This window comes from Lonchura striata, chromosome 14 (assembly GCF_050655825.1).
Source record: "Lonchura striata isolate lonStrDom1 chromosome 14, ASM5065582v1, whole genome shotgun sequence".
Lineage (NCBI taxonomy): Eukaryota > Metazoa > Chordata > Aves > Passeriformes > Estrildidae > Lonchura > Lonchura striata.
The window spans coordinates 8,020,967-8,040,904 of NC_140716.1; the positions used below are offsets into that span (position 1 = coordinate 8,020,967).

A 19,938-nucleotide genomic window follows, 5' to 3' on the forward strand; every position below is an offset into this window, starting at 1 on the left:
AGTCACCTGATGGTCCACCATTACCCACCCTAAGCAGTCGGATGTTTTCAGAGAGTAAGGATCACATCTTTATTTACTTCTGTGAGCCACCTACTGTATCTTGTGTGTATCCCATCAGACACACCTCCTTGACCAGCCTCACACACACTGCACTCGTACGTCCCTCTTGGCTTTCCCTGGCAGCCTCAGAGGACCAGGGGGTTCTTCCAGCACACAATGGTGGTCTGTGGGGCTCAACCCTACACACTTTGGGTGAAAATACATCTTGTTTTCTGCTCAGTAGGTAGGCACTGTAATGAAATATCTATTTTTTCATTAAACCACGACCTCCTGGACATATCAATGTACTCACACCTGACCAGACCACTCAGTAGTACAAAGGACAGGGCTCGATCACCCCAATGTAACAAGCCTAACACTAATCCTTTATTAGTTATACCTGGGACTATGTACTGAAGTACACAAGCCTTAAGGAATGGGTGAAGAAGGTTTTAGAAATGCCGATTTCCTTTCAGCATTGTCCTGCGGGAGCTGTCCACAGGGACATCGCTGCTGGAGCATGCTGTGTGTCATTGCTGGAGCACGGCAGTGTCCCCGCTGGAGCACGGCAGTGTCCCCGCTGGAGCACGGCAGTGTCCCCGCTGGAACACGGCTGTGTCCCCATGGAGCACGGCTGTGTCCCCATGGAGCACGGCTGTGTCCCCGCTGGAACACGGCTGTGTCCCCGCTGGAACACGGCTGTGTCCCCGCTGGAACACGGCTGTGTCCCCGCTGGAGCACGGCTGTGTCCCCATGGAGCACGGCAGTGTCCCCATGGAGCACGGCTGTGTCCCCGCTGGAGCACGGCAGTGTCCCCATGGAGCACGGCTGTGTCCCCGCTGGAACAAGGCTGTGTCCCCGCTGGAACAAGGCTGTGTCCCCGCTGGAGCACGGCAGTGTCCCCGCTGGAGCACGGCAGTGTCCCCGCTGGAGCACGGCAGTGTCCCCATGGAGCACGGCAGTGTCCCCATGGAGCACGGCTGTGTCCCCGCTGGAGCACGGCTGTGTCCCCGCTGGAGCACGGCAGTGTCCCCATGGAGCACGGCAGTGTCCCCATGGAGCACGGCAGTGTCCCCGCTGGAGCACGGCAGTGTCCCCATGGAGCACGGCCGTGTCCCCGCTGGCCGCCCCGTCCTTCGCCCCGCGGCACTGCGGGAGAAGAGGGGGACAGAGCACTATTAACCCGCTCTGCGTTTTGACCGCAGACACAAACGCCCATTGCTGGACGAGCCCCTGGCTCCCCAGCCGGTCTGAAGCACAGCCCAGGGCTGCAGCAGGCACGGCGCTGACAGCCCTCGCCTCTGCCCTGCTCCTATTGACTCGTGCGCCAACTTGGAGGAAGAACCCCTTTTCCTGCCGCTGGCCGCGGGGCGAGCTGCCCAGCGGGAGGGCGGCGGCTCCCGGCGGAGCTCCCGCTCGCCGCCCGGCCGGCGGGGGCGGCCCGAGGCGGGGCCGGTCCCGCCCCGCCCCGCCCGGCCCGGCCCGGCCCGGCCCGGCCCGGCCCCGCCGGCCCCCGGGGGCCGCGCCATGTGCCGCCGCCCGCCGCGGGGCCGCGCCGCGCTCGCCGCCGCCGCGGAGCGTGCGAGGGGCGGCCCGAGCGGCGGAGCGAGCGCCGGCAGCGGGCACGGCGGGTCCATGGAGCACAACCACCTCCACCTCCACAACGGCTCGCTCCTGGCGCACCACCGCTATGGCTGCGGCTTGGGGTACGCACCTGTCGTCTACTACAGCCTGCTGCTCTGCCTCGGGCTGCCGGGTGAGTGCCGCGGGACGGGCGAGGCTGCGGGGCGCCGGCCGGAGCGGCTCCTGCCCGCTGTGCGGGGCGGGGCGGGCGAGGGAGCGCCCGCGGTGTCCTCGGGATGCCCCGGGCTCCGCGTGCCCGGCGGGGTGAGCGCGGGCGGTTCGGGCAGTAGCGTCTCCCTGACCCCAGCATCTCCCGGACAGCAGCATCTCCCTGACCCCAGCATCTCCCGGACAGCAGCATCTCCCTGCCCGGCTGCCGTCCCGGCGCTGCCTCCATCACCGGGATTTGTCCCTGCCTGTCCTCGCCCTCTCCCCGGCTTCGGGCATCCTGACTTTGAACTTGACATACAGAGTCAGCCTGTGGTGAAGTTTGTGTCATTGTCGTTTTGGCCATGCGAGTACCAGAGCGGTACCCAGGGGGCCGGGTCCCCGCCGAGCGCCTGCCCGGCCGGCAGTGAGCGCAGCTGTAGCTGCCGAGTTTTTCTGCTGCAAATCCCCACCCGGCTCCGTGGGGCAGGGCTGGCTTTAGGAAACGACGCGCCACAGCCACAGAACTTGACTGGGGAAGGAGCACGTTGTCAGGAGCTTAGCAGACAGTTGTCATACTCTTGAGCCTGTCCCTGCGGCTGGTGGAGCAGGACAGGAGGTAGAAGGTCCAGTCTTGAGGTCAGTGTGCTGCAAAGGCAACGGCAATGCTGACACTGAGACCCCTCAATGCAGGTACAGGGCTCGGAAGAAGGTCCCAGCTGACAGGCAGAGGTCTCCAGAGTGTATAATCCTGAGCAAAATTTCCTGCTTAAAAAGGGGACAAAGACCTTATAGAAATGCTTGGAACAAGAAAAGCTAGAGACAGCATAAATAAGGGAGGAAAGGATGTCCCAAGCTTGGATGTGAGCACCTGTGAGGCAGCACTGCCAGCACACAGCCCCAGATGTGCAGATGCCACTCGAGCATCACATCGGCAGTACTGTGTGAGCCCAGACTGAGCAGGTGCTTCCTCCCAGAGGGGGCTGCCTTGGCTGCCATGAGGTCCTTGCACTCAGGACCAAGGGGAGCTGCAGTAGTCAGTGGGCAGAGCTGCCATCCCAGCACAGCTTGGGTGGACAAACAGCATGTCTTGCTCACTGACTTAACAGCTCCAGCCTGAGAGTGACTTAGAGTGATCCCAAGGACAAGTAGAATAAGTTGGGGAAAAGTTCAGATGCACCAAGGTGAATTGGTATTTTAAGGGTGATAAAGGAGAGTTTGGTTGTGTCTGTGTAGAGCTACACATTTTACATGCCATGTGGAATGGCAAGCAGCAATGATAGGTAATACTCTACAGTTTCTAAATGCTTGTTCACCTCAATTCCTTCTTTAAGCAATTATTTTGTAGAAAAAATTTTAATCAGACATGAAGAGAAGCCTGCCTCTGAGCAGCATGCATGCAATTACCACTCTCCATATGAATTTATGTGCTTTATGTTGTTTTGGTTTGGGTTTTTTTTTTCCTATTTCTGGCTTATAATTAAAATTTGCCAATTGGCTAATAGTTCAGAGAACTGGGAAGTTAAGTTCTGTATTTACCCACAGAGGATGCAGGGCACAGGCAAGTATCGGAGCTCCAAAACATTGATGAATCTTAGCCTTGACCTGAAGAGACCCAGCCAGCAGGAACAGGAGGTAGTTTCCTCTTTATTAATTCCTCAGGGGCTTCCTAGATGTCCATAGTAATGACAGGCTCTGATTTCAGCACCAGTCTCCTAGGAACTGAGAAAACCCTCTCAGGATCATCAGGTGAAGAAGTAGTCTGTGGCTAAGCTTGCCTTTGTATGTTTCTGAAATGGGGAAAAGTCTTGAGTGCACAGACAAGAAAAATCCTTAATGAACATTCTGCACATACTTGCACCAGCTCCCTGAGGACACTGCATTGTAATTACAGACCTAACACTGTCACTTTAAGAACATGGTTAAAATCAGACATGGTCCGAGTTAGCAGTGGTCTCCTGCATTTCTCAAGGGATCAGACATCAGTTGAATAGAGCAGTGGCATAGTGACAGTGCTTAACAGAACCAGCCAAAGCATGTGGTGGTGCAGCACTGCTGGGTTCAGTGGGCTTACGTCAGGTGTGGATGTGTCCAGAGCACATTGTCTGAGGACAGCATTGGCACTGACACCTGGACTCACTGCACATGTACAGTATGCTGAGTAAATGCACAGTGTGCTGAGTGCACGAGAAATTCATGAGACTTCACAGAGATGAGAACAAGCTGGATGTGCTTGGGGGAAGACTCACACTGCCAGGCTTCATTGAGGATGGGGTACAGGGTGACAGCAGTGTTAAAAAGAGCTTTTCATGTTTTAATTTGAAGCTGCTCTTCAGTTTTTAACATTAGAAATTTGTAAAGGTAGCAGACTTTACTGGCTGTTAGAAAAAGAGTCCTGAACTATGTGGGATCTTAATCAGCTCCGTCTGATGCCAAGAATTTAAAAGAAACCCTGTCCTCAAACACAGCACTAGTGCAGTTTTTCACTGAAATGGAAAGCGTTAACTCCTTGCCACAAATCTTGAAGATAGACTTAGGAAAAGAGAAGCCAGTTAACTGTTTCTGCCTTTCCTGCTGTACTGTCTGAAGGAAAATTCACTAACTCAACAACTCCACGTTGAGGCCAAGCACTGCCAGGCCTGGCTGTGTGTGCAGTAGAAGCATCCTCTGCCTCCCACCCCTGTATAAGCCAGGCACCTCAGCAGACCCTGTTGTCAGCAGTGGCTCATTCTCCCTCTCTGTTCAACCAGGCACTAGAAATCCTGTAAAAAGCAGAGAGGAGAGCAAAGTGAACTCCCTTCAGCCCTGCTCTGGCAGTAGCACACAGAGATAAGGACCAGGCTGCACCCTAGGGAGCCACCACTGCATGCTGACCCTGCAGGGCTGGTACTGCACCCGAGGTGCCTGCAGCCCTACCACGGGTCATTGTGCCTTCAGACTGCTGGGCCAGGAGGCTGCTTCTTTTCCATCTGAGCAGAGGCTGGTAAGGCTGAGACAGTTTTTTGAAACTTGAGTGCAGGCGTGCAAAGATGTCCTGCAGGTACACGGTCCTGCTTGCAGGAGTGGGGTGTCTCAGGATAAGGCTGCAGGGAACAAGGAGAAAATGCCAGTGCAAGGAGGAGGCAGAAGCACTGGAAGTGGGGTCCTCTCCCATTTAAAGGGGAATGTTTTATGGAGCATTTTTGGAGCTGTTCTGCAGCCTCTGCTCTGTTAACCCTATACTCCCCTTTTCTGTCAGAGAGAACCTCTGAAGCACCTGCAGTTAGCTGAGAGGCAAGAGAAGGGCTGGAAAAAGTCTTAATAGAAGTATTTCTTGCTTTAGTGTGAGAAAACGCTAGGGAAGGGATGGTATTGGACATGGAGGAGGGAATAAATTGCTCTGATTCAGTCCAAGAGGGGGCTGGTAAAGGTGAGAAAGCAAAGATCAACAGGTATCACTCTCAGTCAGTCCCTTTGTCAGTGAGAGCTGCACAAAGCAGCTGCACCAAAGAGCTCCTTCTGTGGTGGGGCCACTGAACACAACCAAGAAGGTCAGGCACAGAAGCAGCACTGCTTGCTGCAGACACCTGGCTTTGACCTTGATTCCTGCTTCATTAGGGGGAGCAGCAGCAATGGAGTTGCCTTGCATGCAGTCACTTTTCCATCAGGAATAGGAGTGTATTGCTGCTGAAAGGACAGAGCATCAGCATTTCCTAGATCAGGATCTGGCCTGATCCAAGTTCCCAGGGCTCATTTCCTGACAGTGTGAGAGGCAGAGTGAAATCTGGCTTTCTTAGGCAGTCCCAGTGGGATTGCTGGTTCCATTTTGCTCCATCAGTTGCCTACCTGGGATGTGCCTTGGCTCCAGGGATCATTGCATCCCAGTGACAGAAAGCACAACACCTACAGCATCTCCAGGAGGCAACAGAGTCACAGCAATACCCCAGGGAAGTGCCACTCCAAAGTTCAGGAGCCTGGTCCACAACTGTTTCTTTTATTTGTACTTTAGGCCTTTGAATTAAACCAGTCACAATGATCTAAATGTAGATTCAGGACTTCACAAGCTTGGGAGAGCAGCCTGGATGTGCTTGGATGCTCCCAGCTGGAAGGTGCAAACAGGCAGTGTTCATGTCAGACCTGCTGCTGAACAAGGTGACGTGGAGATGGGGACAACCTGGGTCATTCAAAGCCCAGCCAAGCACAGAGTGCATTCACAGGGCTCCATGTGGAGGGAGAGGAGCTGCAATCCTCACCTGGAGGAACATGTCAGCTCAGCAGGGGTGCCTAACTGGTTTAACACTCCGTGAAGAGACAGATACAAGACAGATCACTTATGGACCTTGCCCTAACAGATTACAGACTGGCTTGCACAGCAAGGCAGATGCTCCCCAGGGTGTTGGATTGACACATGGGTGCACTGTGCCTGTGCAAACTGCAATATAGGCGTAGGCAAGGTGAAAAGATGGAGACCTGATCCTTCTGGAGCCTTCTCTCTATATAAAGTTTGGAATAAGGAGAATGTCTGGGAGATGTGCATGCCTGGGTCATCATCCTGGCAAGGCAGGTACTGTTGGTGGGCTGAGCACCCCTGATCAAGAGACCACCACCATGCAGCAGCCCAGCTGTGTTCCCTCCACTCCTTGGCTGTGTGGGGAGTGTGGAGAGCATTGCTGTCCTTGTGCCCACAGCTGTGACCCAGCTGGTACCACGAGCAGTAAGGGGAACAGGTAGCAATGTTTGTTGGTGACTCACGTGGTGTGTAGTAGCAGTAAATGCCAAAGCAGGCAGAGGTAGGTGTACACAGAGCACACAGCACTGTAGAAGTGCCTGACTTGTTTTGGATTCTTGCCATCTACTGCCTAGTGTATTCTTCTGCAGTCACAGTACAGGCTCCTGATTAAAGAGACCATTTCCAGCACCTGGATAAATAGTCTTTCTCATAGCAGCATACCTGAAAAATAGAAGTGCTAAAGGAAGATCTGAAAATATGAGTGGGAGAGTTGTTACAGTGTAGAGTTATGACCTTGAAAAAACAGCACTCAAAAAACAGCACTCTTCTGCTGCCGCTCATTAGTGAATAAGAACCAAACCCTCCTGAGACCTAATTCAACCACCCTTATTACTCAAAGGCCATATATTCTCTGACTTAAAATCTGAATTGGATGCAAGGCCAGTACATTGCATCCTACTAAAAAGGGACAAATAGGTTGCCAGAACTTTAGCTTGGCTATTGGAGCAACTAAAGGCCACTACAGCTCATTTACAGTAGCAGTACTGGACAGAGAGGAACAAAACTGCTGCTAACATGCTTAAAATGAGTCATTTCCTATTGTAAAATGAATGCTTGTTCCTTAGGAGAGAAAACCATTATGAAAAATAATAGATTCATTCTGTTCCTGCACAGAACTGATGACAGCAGAGGTGTGCAGATGGAAGTGATTTTGTTTGGTCAGTACATACAGAGCTGCTAAAATCTTGCAGCCTGAAAGGCAGCATGTGGCTGAATCCATGCTAATGCATGGATTCTGGAGAAGTTGATTGTACATTTCTGGATGCCACTAGACAGAGTGCAATTGCTAACTTTGGATTTCTTCTGCCACGTCAGTAGGAAGCAACACTGTCGGGGCTGTAATGATAATGAGGTGCCATATTTGGGAGGCTCAGCAGACTATGAAGTGCACAACCTTGCATGGCAGGCTGCTAATATGGATTGGAAAGGAAAAACTCCAAAGTACATTTTTCCTTGAAATGACAATGACACAAAAGAGAGAGCACAGCCAGTTTTCACGGTAGGTGGGTAATGCAGAGCCCCCAGTTGTAAAGTCAAAACAGTCAGAAGCACTAGGCAGTCTAATATCCTGCTGTTCTTCATCCACCCCCTTACTTAGTTCTCTCCTCCTCATCCTCTTTCTGCTCCCTTCTGTGAAACAGAGGTGAATCAGCAGAAAGAAGCCAGCAGAAGGCCTTTAACCACACACGTCACAATTCGGTGTAGGCAAACAAACAACATGAGAAGTCCTGGTGGGGTGTGGGCTCTGCTTTCACACACCAAGGGCAAAGCAATCCCTGTCCACAAAAGCTTCCACCTGCTGTTTCAGGTGGTCTTTTTGAGTTTAAAATATATTTTCTCGTTAGCTTTGAGACACCAGAAAAGGAAACAAAGCCAAAATTCACTCCTTGATCACAGGAGGCCTTACATACAAATCAATTTTCATTTTGCAGAATACAGATATGTACTTATAGATACTAAAACCCAATGTCTGGAATGCCCTTGGTGCTGTTCTTAGGGTGACTTAATGGGAGAAGATGGTATTAGGTTGCCCCTCAGGACCCCAGTGTGGTTGTGCAGAGAGAATGAAGTGCAGCAGCCAAGCAGGACGAGAATTAGCAGTACAGAAGATGACCGAAAAGAATTTTATCCCTTCATCCATGGAAGAAAAGAGAAGCTTGCCTATTGTAATGCTGAAATCTTCCCTTCTGCCACCTGAAACAGAGTCCCTGCAATGTACAGTCATTAATCCTCTCCATCTTTTCCATCATATGGAGTACTGTCTGCATGGACAGGTGCTCTAGAGGTTGCTTTGGGTCTCAAGACAAATGACCTGTCAGTTACATCAGACTAAGATATTTCTCACATATTTGTTCACTCCAAGTATGTTTTCTTCAATGTCCTGACTACCACACCAAGGAGTGATATATCTAGTGGGGATGCAGTATATTCTCCGTGGGGGAATAAAGCCAAACTGCAGTGGTTTTACAAAGCCTGTAATTTCCTGCATACTGTGTAAAATTGGCGTTGTCTCTGAGAAAGCTTGGCCATGGGGTTTGCAAGCATGAGCTCCTATTGCATTACCTAATGCTTTAGGAAGACATAAAGACTGGTTTATTTTAGCAAAACCACAATCAAAGGTAAAATCCTCTTAATTATTCATGTTCAGTAAAGAATTCATGGCAATGCCCTTATGAAATCACATCCTCTCTCCATCCCAGTCATCCCATGAAACACCTTTGGCACCTGCCTCAGTACTTTGGCATTTGGTATCAAAAGGGTTTTGTCACCCTGGAGCTCGAGTTACTCAGCTTGAGACCCCTTACACTGCACTGACAGCCCACATTTAGAAGCCACAGACACTTGCCAAATGAGATACCCACATGGCCTTGAAAATCCCTGTCTGTCCAGATACGTTGCATGAATAACCAAATTCCTTTTATGATTTCTGCATTGTTTTGCAGATCACTTTTTCTGTTCCCAGCACCAGTTTCCATCAGAAAGCTGTACTGCTCTAGTAGCAAGATACAAGGCTAGACTTTGAGATATGCATTTTAGACATTTTGATCCTTGTGTAGGTACCTCTAAATAAGGCTTTGATATGGCAGGAGGACTTTCTGGGACTCATTAGAGACTTTTTGCTCTGCAGGGCCATCTCATGAAGGTGGACAAGGAGGGTGAATATGGCAAGAGGAGAACCAGATCCTGTCACATTCATACATGTGGCCTCAGTGAGCCCAAACCAGAACCTCCCCGCATCCCAGCCCAGTGTTCCTTCTGGGCCATTCTCATACTGCAGCAATAGCTCTATTTTATACAGACTACTCCAGAAAAACTCCAGTGGTCTAGGAGAGCCAAAAGCAGCACGGTGTAGTGACACCTTTCAGCCAGACAATCTGCTGCACTCCAGCCTCGGTGCTGGCAAAGGAAGTATCAGCCCCTGGCAGCTCCGAGCCATTTGCTGTGGCTGTGCCCTCCAACAGTGAGGAAGTGCTTGTGCTGGACTGAAATCCTTCTCTGGCCTCTGTGCCCCACTGATGGCCAATGCCAGCTGCAGAGCAGAGTACCTCATTCACTGCATCCTTCCCCAGGGCCATCTCAGCTAGTAAATGCTGTCAGTGAGAAAAACGGCCCCAGAGGGCAGATTTCATTGTCAGGATCTGGCCTCTGGCACAGGCTGCCTCATTCACTTGTGACTTGGAAGCACAAGGCCGTGCTGTGTTTTCCTGGCAGTAGCTAACCCAGGCTCCTGCACACAGGAGGGAGTTTGGGCTGTCCCGGACAGGAGCTTGGCCATCCTCTACCACCTCAGAACTGGCATGGCCTGTCCCTGCACATGGGATTTTCTAAGCACAAGCCACACGAGAGCCTTCACACAAGATGTGAAATCTCCTCCAGTAGCAATCCTGCATCTGTGCCTGCCGTAGTTTTATGATGCTCTTTTTTTTTCTTCTTTTTTCCTTTTTTTTTTTTTTTTTTTGGCATATATCCCCTCTCCATTCCCTTGGAGATGATGCAGTCACTAGCAGAAGCTGATAGCTCTTCCCTCATGGGGTGCCTTGCTGTGTGCTGTTTGACAACACTCAGACAGCTGAACAACAAATAAATCCATTTATTTTCAAAAACCAATCCTCACAGGAACTCCCTGGGAAGAGAAAACTTGTATTGCACTAATTATATTCTATAAAGTATCCCTTTATGCTTCACAACAGTTTAACTCAGGATATGATAATAAAAGAGAGGAACAAACTGAAGCACTGTTCAGTCTGTCCCCATCTGCTCTAGTACTGAGTTTGATCTACATTGGTTGTAAGAGGAAAATGTAGACCTAACCTATCGTCTTTAAGGGCAAACAGCATCCAGAGGTCATTTAAAAAGATCACATAACCAGCTACAGCCAACATAAGTAATTATCATGTATTTACCTTGCCACAATATTCTTGGTTGTTTTTTGTTAAGAACCTCTGTTATGTAGCACCTTTGTCAGAAATCACCCATTGTCATCAGCTTCTCCAGAGAGCTCCCACACAAAATAAGGGCTGAATGCCATCCTCATCTCCAGTCTGGCAGCTATTGGTGAGCAGCTGTGTTAGGAACCGTGGTCAGATCTGCCTGCTAGACAAAGTACCTGTTTACATTTGAATATTGCCTCCTAGCTTGGAGGAAATCATCTATTCCCATCAAGCCAGAACATCCCTTTTTCTCACAGCTTATTTTTAGCATATTGTACTTACATTCTTGGAGTTCTTAAATCTGAAAAGGAGGTATTACTAACATTTTTTCTGAAGCAACTTGAAATTTCCCATTTGTAAGCTGTCTCTCTGTGCCAGTCAGGTGACTACTGCTAAGCTCCAGAGAAGTTTCACACGTTACACAATAATTTGTGGTGATCCTAGCAACAACTGTGTTGGGTAAAAGGTGTCCATTATATTCCATGACCTAATGTTTATCACGCTCAGTGATCAACACTCGTGGCTGCTTCATGTAGGTGGTTTGTGAAGCTGAACTGCTGAACTACAGCACCAGCCCTGTTCCCAGTGCAGGGGGCTACTGCTGGCGTTGTAAAGGCCACTGACTGCACAGGCTGCTGTGTACGTGCAAAGTGCTCTCAATTTAAAAAACAAAACCCACAAATAAAGCCCAGAACTGTGCCTATTTCTTCTTTAGACAGATACAATCATTCCTGATTAAGCTCACATGTGTTGAAAATAGTGATTGAAAGGAGCTCTTCAAATCCCCTGCAAAGGCCGAGTTAGACACTATTTGAGTGATGACTGTAATCCACAAAACGAGAAGCTGGGGGCAAGACTGTGCCCTAGGGAACAGGCACTGCTTTGAGGCACAGAAGACTGCCCAGGCTCTGCAGCCAAGGCAGCACAGCTTTGGATTGGGAAGTAAATCCAAAGCCACACAGGGACCAAAGATACTCCTAAAGGAAGATCCCTCTCAGACACTAAGAACCTCCAATGGCATGAATTTTGGTGCTGCAATTTGTTCCCCGGAGCTGATAAAGTCAGAAGAGGTGTCCAAGGAGGGATGTAGGTGTCCTGTGGTGAAGCCTGGCTGAGTTAGAAGGTTGCCTTAGAACAAAGCCTGGAACAAAGGTGTTCAGGTATCAGAGACTCTTGGATGCTGTGTCTCAAATGTCTCATGTCCTCATGACTGGAGGGAAAGAACTGAGACTGCCATTTTGTCCAGTTGCTTCTAAATCTGCCAGCAGCACCTCAAGGCTTCAGCCAGCTAGTCCCCAATCAAGCCCTGGTTCTCAAACAGATATTTATAAATTCAGAATACTGCACTGCAGCAAGTGATGCTGGCATAAATTCCCATCTGTCATCCCCTAATCATCTCCCAGCACAGTGATCAATCTCTTTCAAATTCAAATGATCTTAACCACTTAGTATCTAGAAAATACGCTGCAAGAAATGGGCAGTGTACCATCCAGGACAATTTAGGGGTACTGACCTATCCAGCAGCTCTACGTAGATCCACCTACATTACAGCAGAGACAAGTATTTTTATATCTCCATCATCACCATCATCATCATCATCTTCATCATCATCATCTCTGCCATAGTTCTCATCACAGACTACCATGCTAGTGCAAGAATTAGTGTCAGCAGGGTTAAAATTTGGTCACAAATACTCTTCTATCACCTTTCACCCACAGTGAGTAATTTTTGCCCAAAGGAGAGCAAGACACTGAGGAGACAGGAGTTACTGAGACTGGCACAAGGACACAGCTGCTCACACAGAGTGGTGTATCCACCCATTTTTCCATTTTCCTGAGATTTAGATACTGTTTGAGGACACACCAAAGACCAACTTGACACTGGCTAGGAAATGGATGCAGGACTGAAGCATCCACAGCTCATCTACAGTTTCCCTAAACAGTTTGTAGCAGGAAAAATACTCACAGACCCTGTTCTAAGACACTGGCAGACTGGCAACTTTCTGCTGCAGCCCAGAATGTATCTTTTTTCACAAAGTAAATGTTGTTACTATATTTCATATCATCCAGCAAGAAAAACCTCTAATGTGATCCCAGGAAAGCATTTCCAATACAAGATACAGTAACTCCTGAAAAAAAAAAAAAAAAAAAAAAAAAAAAAAAGGTAGATCTGGTGTGTACTTTGTCAGATCAATTTTCTAATCTGCCTCACCAAGCAGGGCTAGCTGGCCTTAGGTAGATAACTTGCATTTCAGCACACTGCTGTGGCTGGGATCCCTGAGAGAGGCAGGGGCAAAGGGTACAAGGGACTGCTCATAGATCTGCTTCTGTAGCAAAACAGAGTGGGGTTAGAACCATCAGCAGGACCCCTGAAATAGGCAGAAAGTGTGAGGAGCAGGGCTGCTGTACCTGCACACAGCACAGCTTCAGCATCCCTGCAGGAGCTGCTCTGGCAGTCAGGCCAGAGCTATCAGCAGGGACCAGTGCCTCCAGACATCCCCCGTGCTGCTCACTGGCTCCAGCTGCTGGGGCTGGAATGAGTCAGATCCAGAGGAGTTAAAGAGAAGATGCACCCCGTGGGTCACATCCAATATCTGGGAAGCTGAGCCAGTCAGCCTGGCTGGCCAAAAGCAGCAGTGGCTGCAGAGCCATGATAAACAGTCCAGCTCGAGGATTTCCTTGACAGTACATCACTCACTGCATCTCCAGGGCTCATCAGCAGGCACAGCAGAGGCATTTCTAAGCAAGTAAGTGAAAAATGACACAGCAGTTCTGGCTGTATCACCTCTTGTCTCCCACGTCTGTGCTGAGCTGAAATCAATGCAGTTGCATTCACATAAATGGAGGACAGAATTGGGAAAATTCCCCTGAAGGCAATTTGAGAGAGTACCATTGGAAAGATCGTGCTGCTTCTTTTTTTTTTTTTTTTTTTTTTTTTTTTTTTTTTAATATAGGAGAAGAGTCAGTTGATTGTCATGTTTGGTTTTTTTTTTCTTTTTCAAGATATAAAATTAATACATTCAGTTAACAAAAAATAGGTAAGGGCTGTTAGTCAAGATCACTCACTCTGCTACAGTTCATTTCCCTGGTGGCAGAAATCTGCTCCCAGACAGCAGGCTTTGAAGGCATTCATGAAGAAGGAAGTTTTTTCAGTGCCAAGTAAAACAGTTTTTTAAAAATCAAGCATTTTCAACTGTAGGACATGTCCTAGGCTGTCATTACCTTTTTGTTACCAACTTCCTTATTCTCTGGTTTAAAGACATCTTTACAATTATTGTTGATTTGTTTTGGGAAATCCATCAAAGCTGGCAGAAATGTTTGAAGCACTGAATGCACAGAAGAGGTGATTTACAGAACTTTGGAAAGTATCAACTACAAACATTTGGCAGTCACTTGTACAGTAAAGCAGAAGTCTGATTTTTAAGCACTTCTTCAAGTATTCTAGCCAAGTGATACCAGCTTCTGATGGGAACAATCTTGTCTGTCTCATTCTAGCCAAACTGATAGTAGGAATAATAGGAATTTTTTTTTTTCCAATTCAAGACTACACTGTAAGTTCTAGTAAACGAGAGGAAATAGTTACAATTTGGCTACACCTTAGTGCTCCAGCAAACCCCTCAAGTACTACAAGGGATGTTTATATAAATATAAACCCTTCTCATTCATCCCTTGTTATATGAAAAAGTGAAAAAAACAAGGTGGGAAATAAGAATAAATGTGTGAGTGAGCTTTTTTTCTCATGCTGCCATTCCTTTTGTGTGCTCAGGCACCCCCTGCTCAGGGATTGGATTCCACAGATGAGAGCAGGGCCACATGCTCCAGTCATTGCAACACCTTCTCTGAGAGACTCAACTGGGGTGTTTTCCTTTTGGTTTCTTGAACTTTATTAAGGTGATCATGTTGCCAAGTGCTTGAAGAACTTTAAGGAAGTGCTCAGAAAAGCTGATGTTACATCTTAATAGCCTAACTCTGTGTTTCTTTCTCCACAGCAAACATCTTGACAGTCATCATCCTCTCCCAGCTTGTAGCTCGCAGGCAGAAGTCCTCCTATAATTACCTTCTAGCTCTAGCTGCTGCTGACATCCTGGTTCTCTTCTTCATCGTCTTTGTTGACTTCCTCATGGAAGACTTCATCTTAAACAAACAGATGCCTCAGGTACTGGACAAAATCATTGAGGTTTTGGAGTTTTCTTCCATCCACACGTCGATTTGGATTACGGTCCCGCTGACCATCGACCGGTACATCGCTGTGTGCCACCCCCTCAAGTACCACACGGTCTCCTACCCCGCTCGCACTCGCAAAGTCATCGTCAGCGTCTACATCACCTGCTTCCTGACCAGCATCCCCTACTACTGGTGGCCCAACATTTGGATTGAAGACTACATCAGCACATCCATGCACCACGTCCTCATCTGGGTCCACTGCTTCACCGTGTACTTAGTGCCCTGCTCCATCTTCTTCATCCTGAACTCCATCATTGTGTACAAGCTGCGGCGAAAGAGCAATTTCCGCCTGCGAGGGTACTCCACAGGGAAAACAACAGCCATTTTATTTACTATAACTTCTATTTTCGCCATACTGTGGGCGCCAAGAATAATCATGATATTGTATCACCTCTACGTGTCTCCTATAAACAACAGCTGGGTGGTCCATATTGTGTCGGACATCGCCAATATGCTGGCACTGCTGAACACTGCAATTAATTTCTTCCTCTACTGTTTTATTAGCAAAAGATTTCGCACTATGGCAGCTGCCACCTTGAAAGCCTTCTTTAAGTGTCAGAAGCAACCTGTGCAATTCTATACAAACCATAACTTTTCCATAACAAGCAGCCCTTGGATTTCCCCAGCCAACTCTCACTGCATCAAAATGCTTGTTTACCAGTATGATAAGAATGGGAAGCCTATAAAAATATCACCATGAAAAGGCCAATAGTTGGAGTTTCTGGGTGCAAGTTCCTTTCAAGTGGTTACATCTTCAGGATGTAATTTTCTGAAGTGGCTGATTTGAAGAGAAGTCATTGGATTTCATTTCCCTGGGTGGCCAGGGGCAGATCAGACTGTCGGGAGGAAACAGGAGCACTTGATTTTAGGAGCAAAAGTGAGAAGGCAAACACCTCCATCTCTTATATAGCATTTTGAATATGCTTCAGAGTTCAAGTCTTAGTGTTCAGTCACACTCAAACGTTTTGCATCCCAACACCAGTGCAATCCAAAGTCATCAGAAGGGCAAAGCCACAGCAGTGTTTAATTACAACCTTTTAAAACACAACAAAACCTTACTTGACCATCAGTTTGCTATTGAGAAAGTAAACAGATACTTTTGTGTACTGTGGAAGGTGCCATTTCTGGAGTGTGCACTTGCCAAAAATTATGTGTTGATTCTGGCATGAAATGCCACCACACACAGTTGTGCTGTCAAGACCTCCTTGCAGGAGGCAGCCTGTGAGACACCAATGGTGACAAGCCTGGTTTGGGCTCATTTGAACAAGGCTTGAGGACCAATACAGTACCTGATGCAGCCTTGGCATGGAAAGCAATCCTGCAAGCTGCCAATATTTGCATGTTTTAAGTTGTTATTTAAGAATGTGACTGAGACGGGGGAGCTCAAGGGAGGGAGGGATGTTTCTAGAGCCAAGAACAAAAGCAGCATCTTTCCCCAGCTATTTCAGTCATGGTGTCTAAGGACTTTCAAGGGTGAAACAAAGTCCTGCCTAAAGCAGAGCTCTCACTGAAGCTGCTCCTGTGAGCAGTGATCAGAGCCTTCAAATTCCTTCTTAATCAATACAGATTCTGTTAGTTGTCCCCTGTGTTCAGGCTTTTAGGGATTAACGTATAAAAACCTCAACTTAAGATTTTCTCCTGATGGATGATACCATCCTATTGCAGATTTGCCATTTAGTTGTTTAAAAAAAAAAAACAAACTGTGAAAGAAATTAATTAAATACTCAACAGCACTAAAAACATTAAAGCCTTAGTTTAAGCTGGTCTAAGTATTTCACTTATTTAAAGGAGGTTAACTTCTCTTCCTTCACACTCAAAGACCAGCATCCTATCAATGCTAAATATAGAAAAGAAGAGATTTACAGGAAGGCTGAAAATGCATTTCTTTTAATTTCTTTCCCTTTCAGATCTTGGCATGTGGCCTCTTGGAGCCACATGCCACAAACTATTCATTGGGCACTTACTAGAGCCTCACTGGTGTGAGGGCAGTGAAGGTGTGTGGTGAACAGCGTGGTCGGTGCACACAGCAGAACCTCAGGATCAGTGGCAGCTTGGTGCTAACGCTGTGTTTGAGCCTGTGCCCATCTCCAGTGGCAGCAGGGAGCTCGTGGTGCATCAGGAGCTAACACAGAGAGGTCCTCTGAGGAGGGATCCAGTCAGTCCTGCTAGGATGGGATCAGAGGGCTGAAAACATCTCTCTAAAACACATGGATGGCTCAGCTTTGGTGCAAATCCCCTAAGAAATGCCAAGTGAAGACAAGAGCCTGGTTCCCTTGTGCACAGAGGTTGTGTTTGCACGATGCCTGGTACCCACATCCTGCAAGAGCCAGCCCCACCAAACCCAGGCTCACCTTCCCCAGAAGGGAATGGCAGCAGAAGACACAGGCCATGGGCACCAGGAGGCAAAGGGGTGTTCAGAGAGATCCGGGCTCACTCAGGGCAGGGAGGGGTGCCCAGGGCCCCAGGACCACACGCTGCCAGGGCCCTCCCCGTGGCAGAGCTGCTCAGCAATTCTCTGCAAGGTGCTGAGGCACCCCAGGGACCCCAGGCCAGAGCAAGGAGAGGAGCACAGCTGGGGAAATGGGGGCTGAGGGCAAAAGCTGACCCTCTCCAGCCTCACCCACCAAAGGGATGGCATCCATTTAAATGTCCCCAAAGAGAAATGAGTGTCTCAGTCTGTTGGCTGTTCATCCTTGTGATCTCAAAGCTTCACCCTTGCAATAATAAAGTGTAAAAGGGATGCTTAGCCTTGCTGTATTTGTCATGACAAGGTTAAAATTATTGCTCCCTTTATAGTGTTTTACAGAAAATCAGTTTTGTGGCCATCCTCCCTGCCCTTCTCTCAGAAACCTCCCCCTGGTCTTTGTCAGTTGATAGTAACCAAAGTTACCTTATGGAAAAGGTACTGTATGTTTCATTTTGGAAAACACTGTATTGATAACTTATTTTTAGTCTACATTTGTTATGAGGAATGCTTGTCTGAGTTAAATGTGAATGAGTCTGAAGTGCAATATCTATATAGATAAGTGGTTCATTTTCGAGAATGTATCTATTGAAAAAATACCTATTTATACAAGAAGTTCACTATTCTACTTAATATAATAGTAACCTTAAAGAAAATAGTGAATGTTTAGGGCTTTTATTTATTAAAAAAAATCAATTAAGTGCATGGCATATGCTGCCATTCACATGCTGTGACTTATTAATTTTTGTAACATAATGTTTATCCTGCAAACTGTCAGTGTCATCTGATTTTTTCTGTCCTGATAATGTATTTTTGTAAATTACAGTATTTAAAAACAAAAATCTTTCTGCATATTTTTTTCCCTATGAAAAATAATGCATTAAATTCTTGTAACTTATTTGGAAAAACTCGCAATCGTTTTCCATATCCTTTTAGAAATGACAAGGTGCAATTTTCATGTACAGTGGACTGATCATTTCACTTCTGATAATTTAGGGCTTTAAAAGCTTGCTTCCAAAGCCCTTTGAAGTCAAAAGGGAAGGTTGCTCATGGGTTTTGTGGTTGGTTTTTCCAATCCCCATAGTTTTAGGAGGGCCTTGGATCAAGCTGTATCTTGTCAGCAAACATTCAAAGCCTTCTTAGACTCCAGTTTGGATAATAAAGCCTTGACTTTTTAGTCTGCCATATGGGAGCTGCTGTTGATAATACTTGCCTTATTTTTGGTTGTGTGAAGCATCTTGCAATGACTGTTGCTAACTAGCCATTGTCTTGTTGTATTATTTGTACATCCTAATTTTCCAATAGTAAAAACTTAACCAAGCACATATAGTGTCATTATTTAGGGAAAAACATCCTGGAGACAAAACCATCTTTGTTGTGGGGATGGTCTTTTGTACTCTAATTTATATTTCAAATATCTACAATTAGAAAAAATAAGCTGTGAATGGACAGTTTTACAATTACTAATAGGTATACATTATTGAAGACCACAGCTAGGAACAAAATACTTTTTAGATGAGTTGCTGGTATATAAAATTATGGGACCTATCACCTATTTAAATTGTGAATATTGATATTTTCATAAGTAGACAATATATTGTGTTTGACAAACTTGTTTGTATTATAATAAATTATGGTGCATAACTTACTACCGTGTTTGGGGTTATAGTTTGATTTATGGATTCTTGTTATATACTTCTGATTTATAGATATTTATGATACACTACAAATAGGAGATAGAAAGTGGATTCTGAACCTCAGGAGACTGCACATGGAAGAAGCTAAACATTTTTTCAAATGAACATGACTAACACTGCAGATTTCATACCCCTGGCAAATGTAAAACTGTCTGGGATCAAGCTCCTTATTTCTCTGGAGAAGTAAAAGGGCAAAAAATACTAAAACTAAGCAGAGAATAGAGAAGAACCTGACCAGAAAATTTCAAGAGATCAGAAGAGATCAAGAGACCAGAAAATGTCTTGGAGATCAAACACTGAAGGGTTAAGCACACTGAGAGGACCATGCAGGAAGTGCTTGTCAGATTTCCCTGCTGTAAAAGGCTTGGGAACAGGTTTAAAATACAGCTTCAAAGAGACAAATGAGGGGAAAGGGGCACTGTCAGACTTGATGGAGCTTATCTGAGTTGTTCCTTAAGCAAGGAGCCTGGGGTCTGCCTGTCTTAATTCTTTCATTAACAGCTGTGGCATGAGAAGTACTGATGAAGTGTACAGGTTATAAAAATGGAATTATACTGCTGGCACAGGACTGAAGGACAGGTGTTTCATGTAAGAATCAGATGACCTTGCAGATGGCAGTGATAAAAATGGGATGAATTCAACAGTAATAAACACAAGGCTCTCCCCTTGTCTGCCTGTAACAATACATTTGCTATAAAACCTCAGCAGTCAGAAAAAACCAAGAACCCAGTTGTGCCAGCTGGGCTTGAATGACAATGAGTCACCAACACAAAGCAGCTGAGAAAAATCCCAGACTGTAATCACAGACACTTCTAACAATACAGTATGGTATTAATTGCATTTTATAAGACTTCATGTGCTATATGCATATGTATATAAAGGGATAAATAGAAGTGCAGAAAAATTCGATTAAACTGAGCTGGAAGAAAAAGAAGCAGTTACGAATTTTCCTCAGGTAAATTTGTCCTGGAAGTTAGAAGACATTCTAACTCCCATAGCAGGAAGGCTCAGCAAAAGCCTTGTTAACAGCCCAGATCTGCCCCCT

General features: G+C 46.9%; 1 protein-coding gene and 1 long non-coding RNA gene across 4 annotated transcripts in view; one reads left to right on the forward strand and one right to left on the reverse strand.

The window, feature by feature from the left end:
* LOC146766075 (uncharacterized) overlaps positions 1 to 14,532 on the reverse strand; it is a 49,647-nt gene extending 35,115 nt beyond the window's left edge. For all 3 annotated transcript variants that reach the window (XR_014958527.1, XR_014958528.1, XR_014958526.1), the window contains exon 1: positions 10,792 to 14,532. This is a non-coding gene — a long non-coding RNA (uncharacterized LOC146766075). The remainder of the gene's footprint in view (positions 1 to 10,791) is intronic.
* Positions 1,587 to 18,842, forward strand: GPR139 (G protein-coupled receptor 139). The gene is made up of 2 exons (XM_021539793.4): positions 1,587 to 1,795; positions 14,498 to 18,842. The coding sequence occupies exons 1-2, from the start codon at positions 1,675 to 1,677 to the stop codon at positions 15,430 to 15,432; spliced, it is 1,056 nt and encodes a 351-aa protein (XP_021395468.1). The 5' UTR covers positions 1,587 to 1,674; the 3' UTR covers positions 15,433 to 18,842.
* The last annotated feature ends 1,096 nt before the right edge of the window (positions 18,843 to 19,938 follow it).

Excerpts from the sequence above, each read along its gene's own strand:
- GPR139 (XM_021539793.4), top strand. The coding sequence starts at position 1,675 with ATGGAGCACAACCACCTCCACCTCCACAACGGCTCGCTCCTGGCGCAC. Across the intron at positions 1,796-14,497 it reads GCTCTGCCTCGGGCTGCCGG|CAAACATCTTGACAGTCATC; the intron begins GTGAGTGCCGCG and ends CTTTCTCCACAG.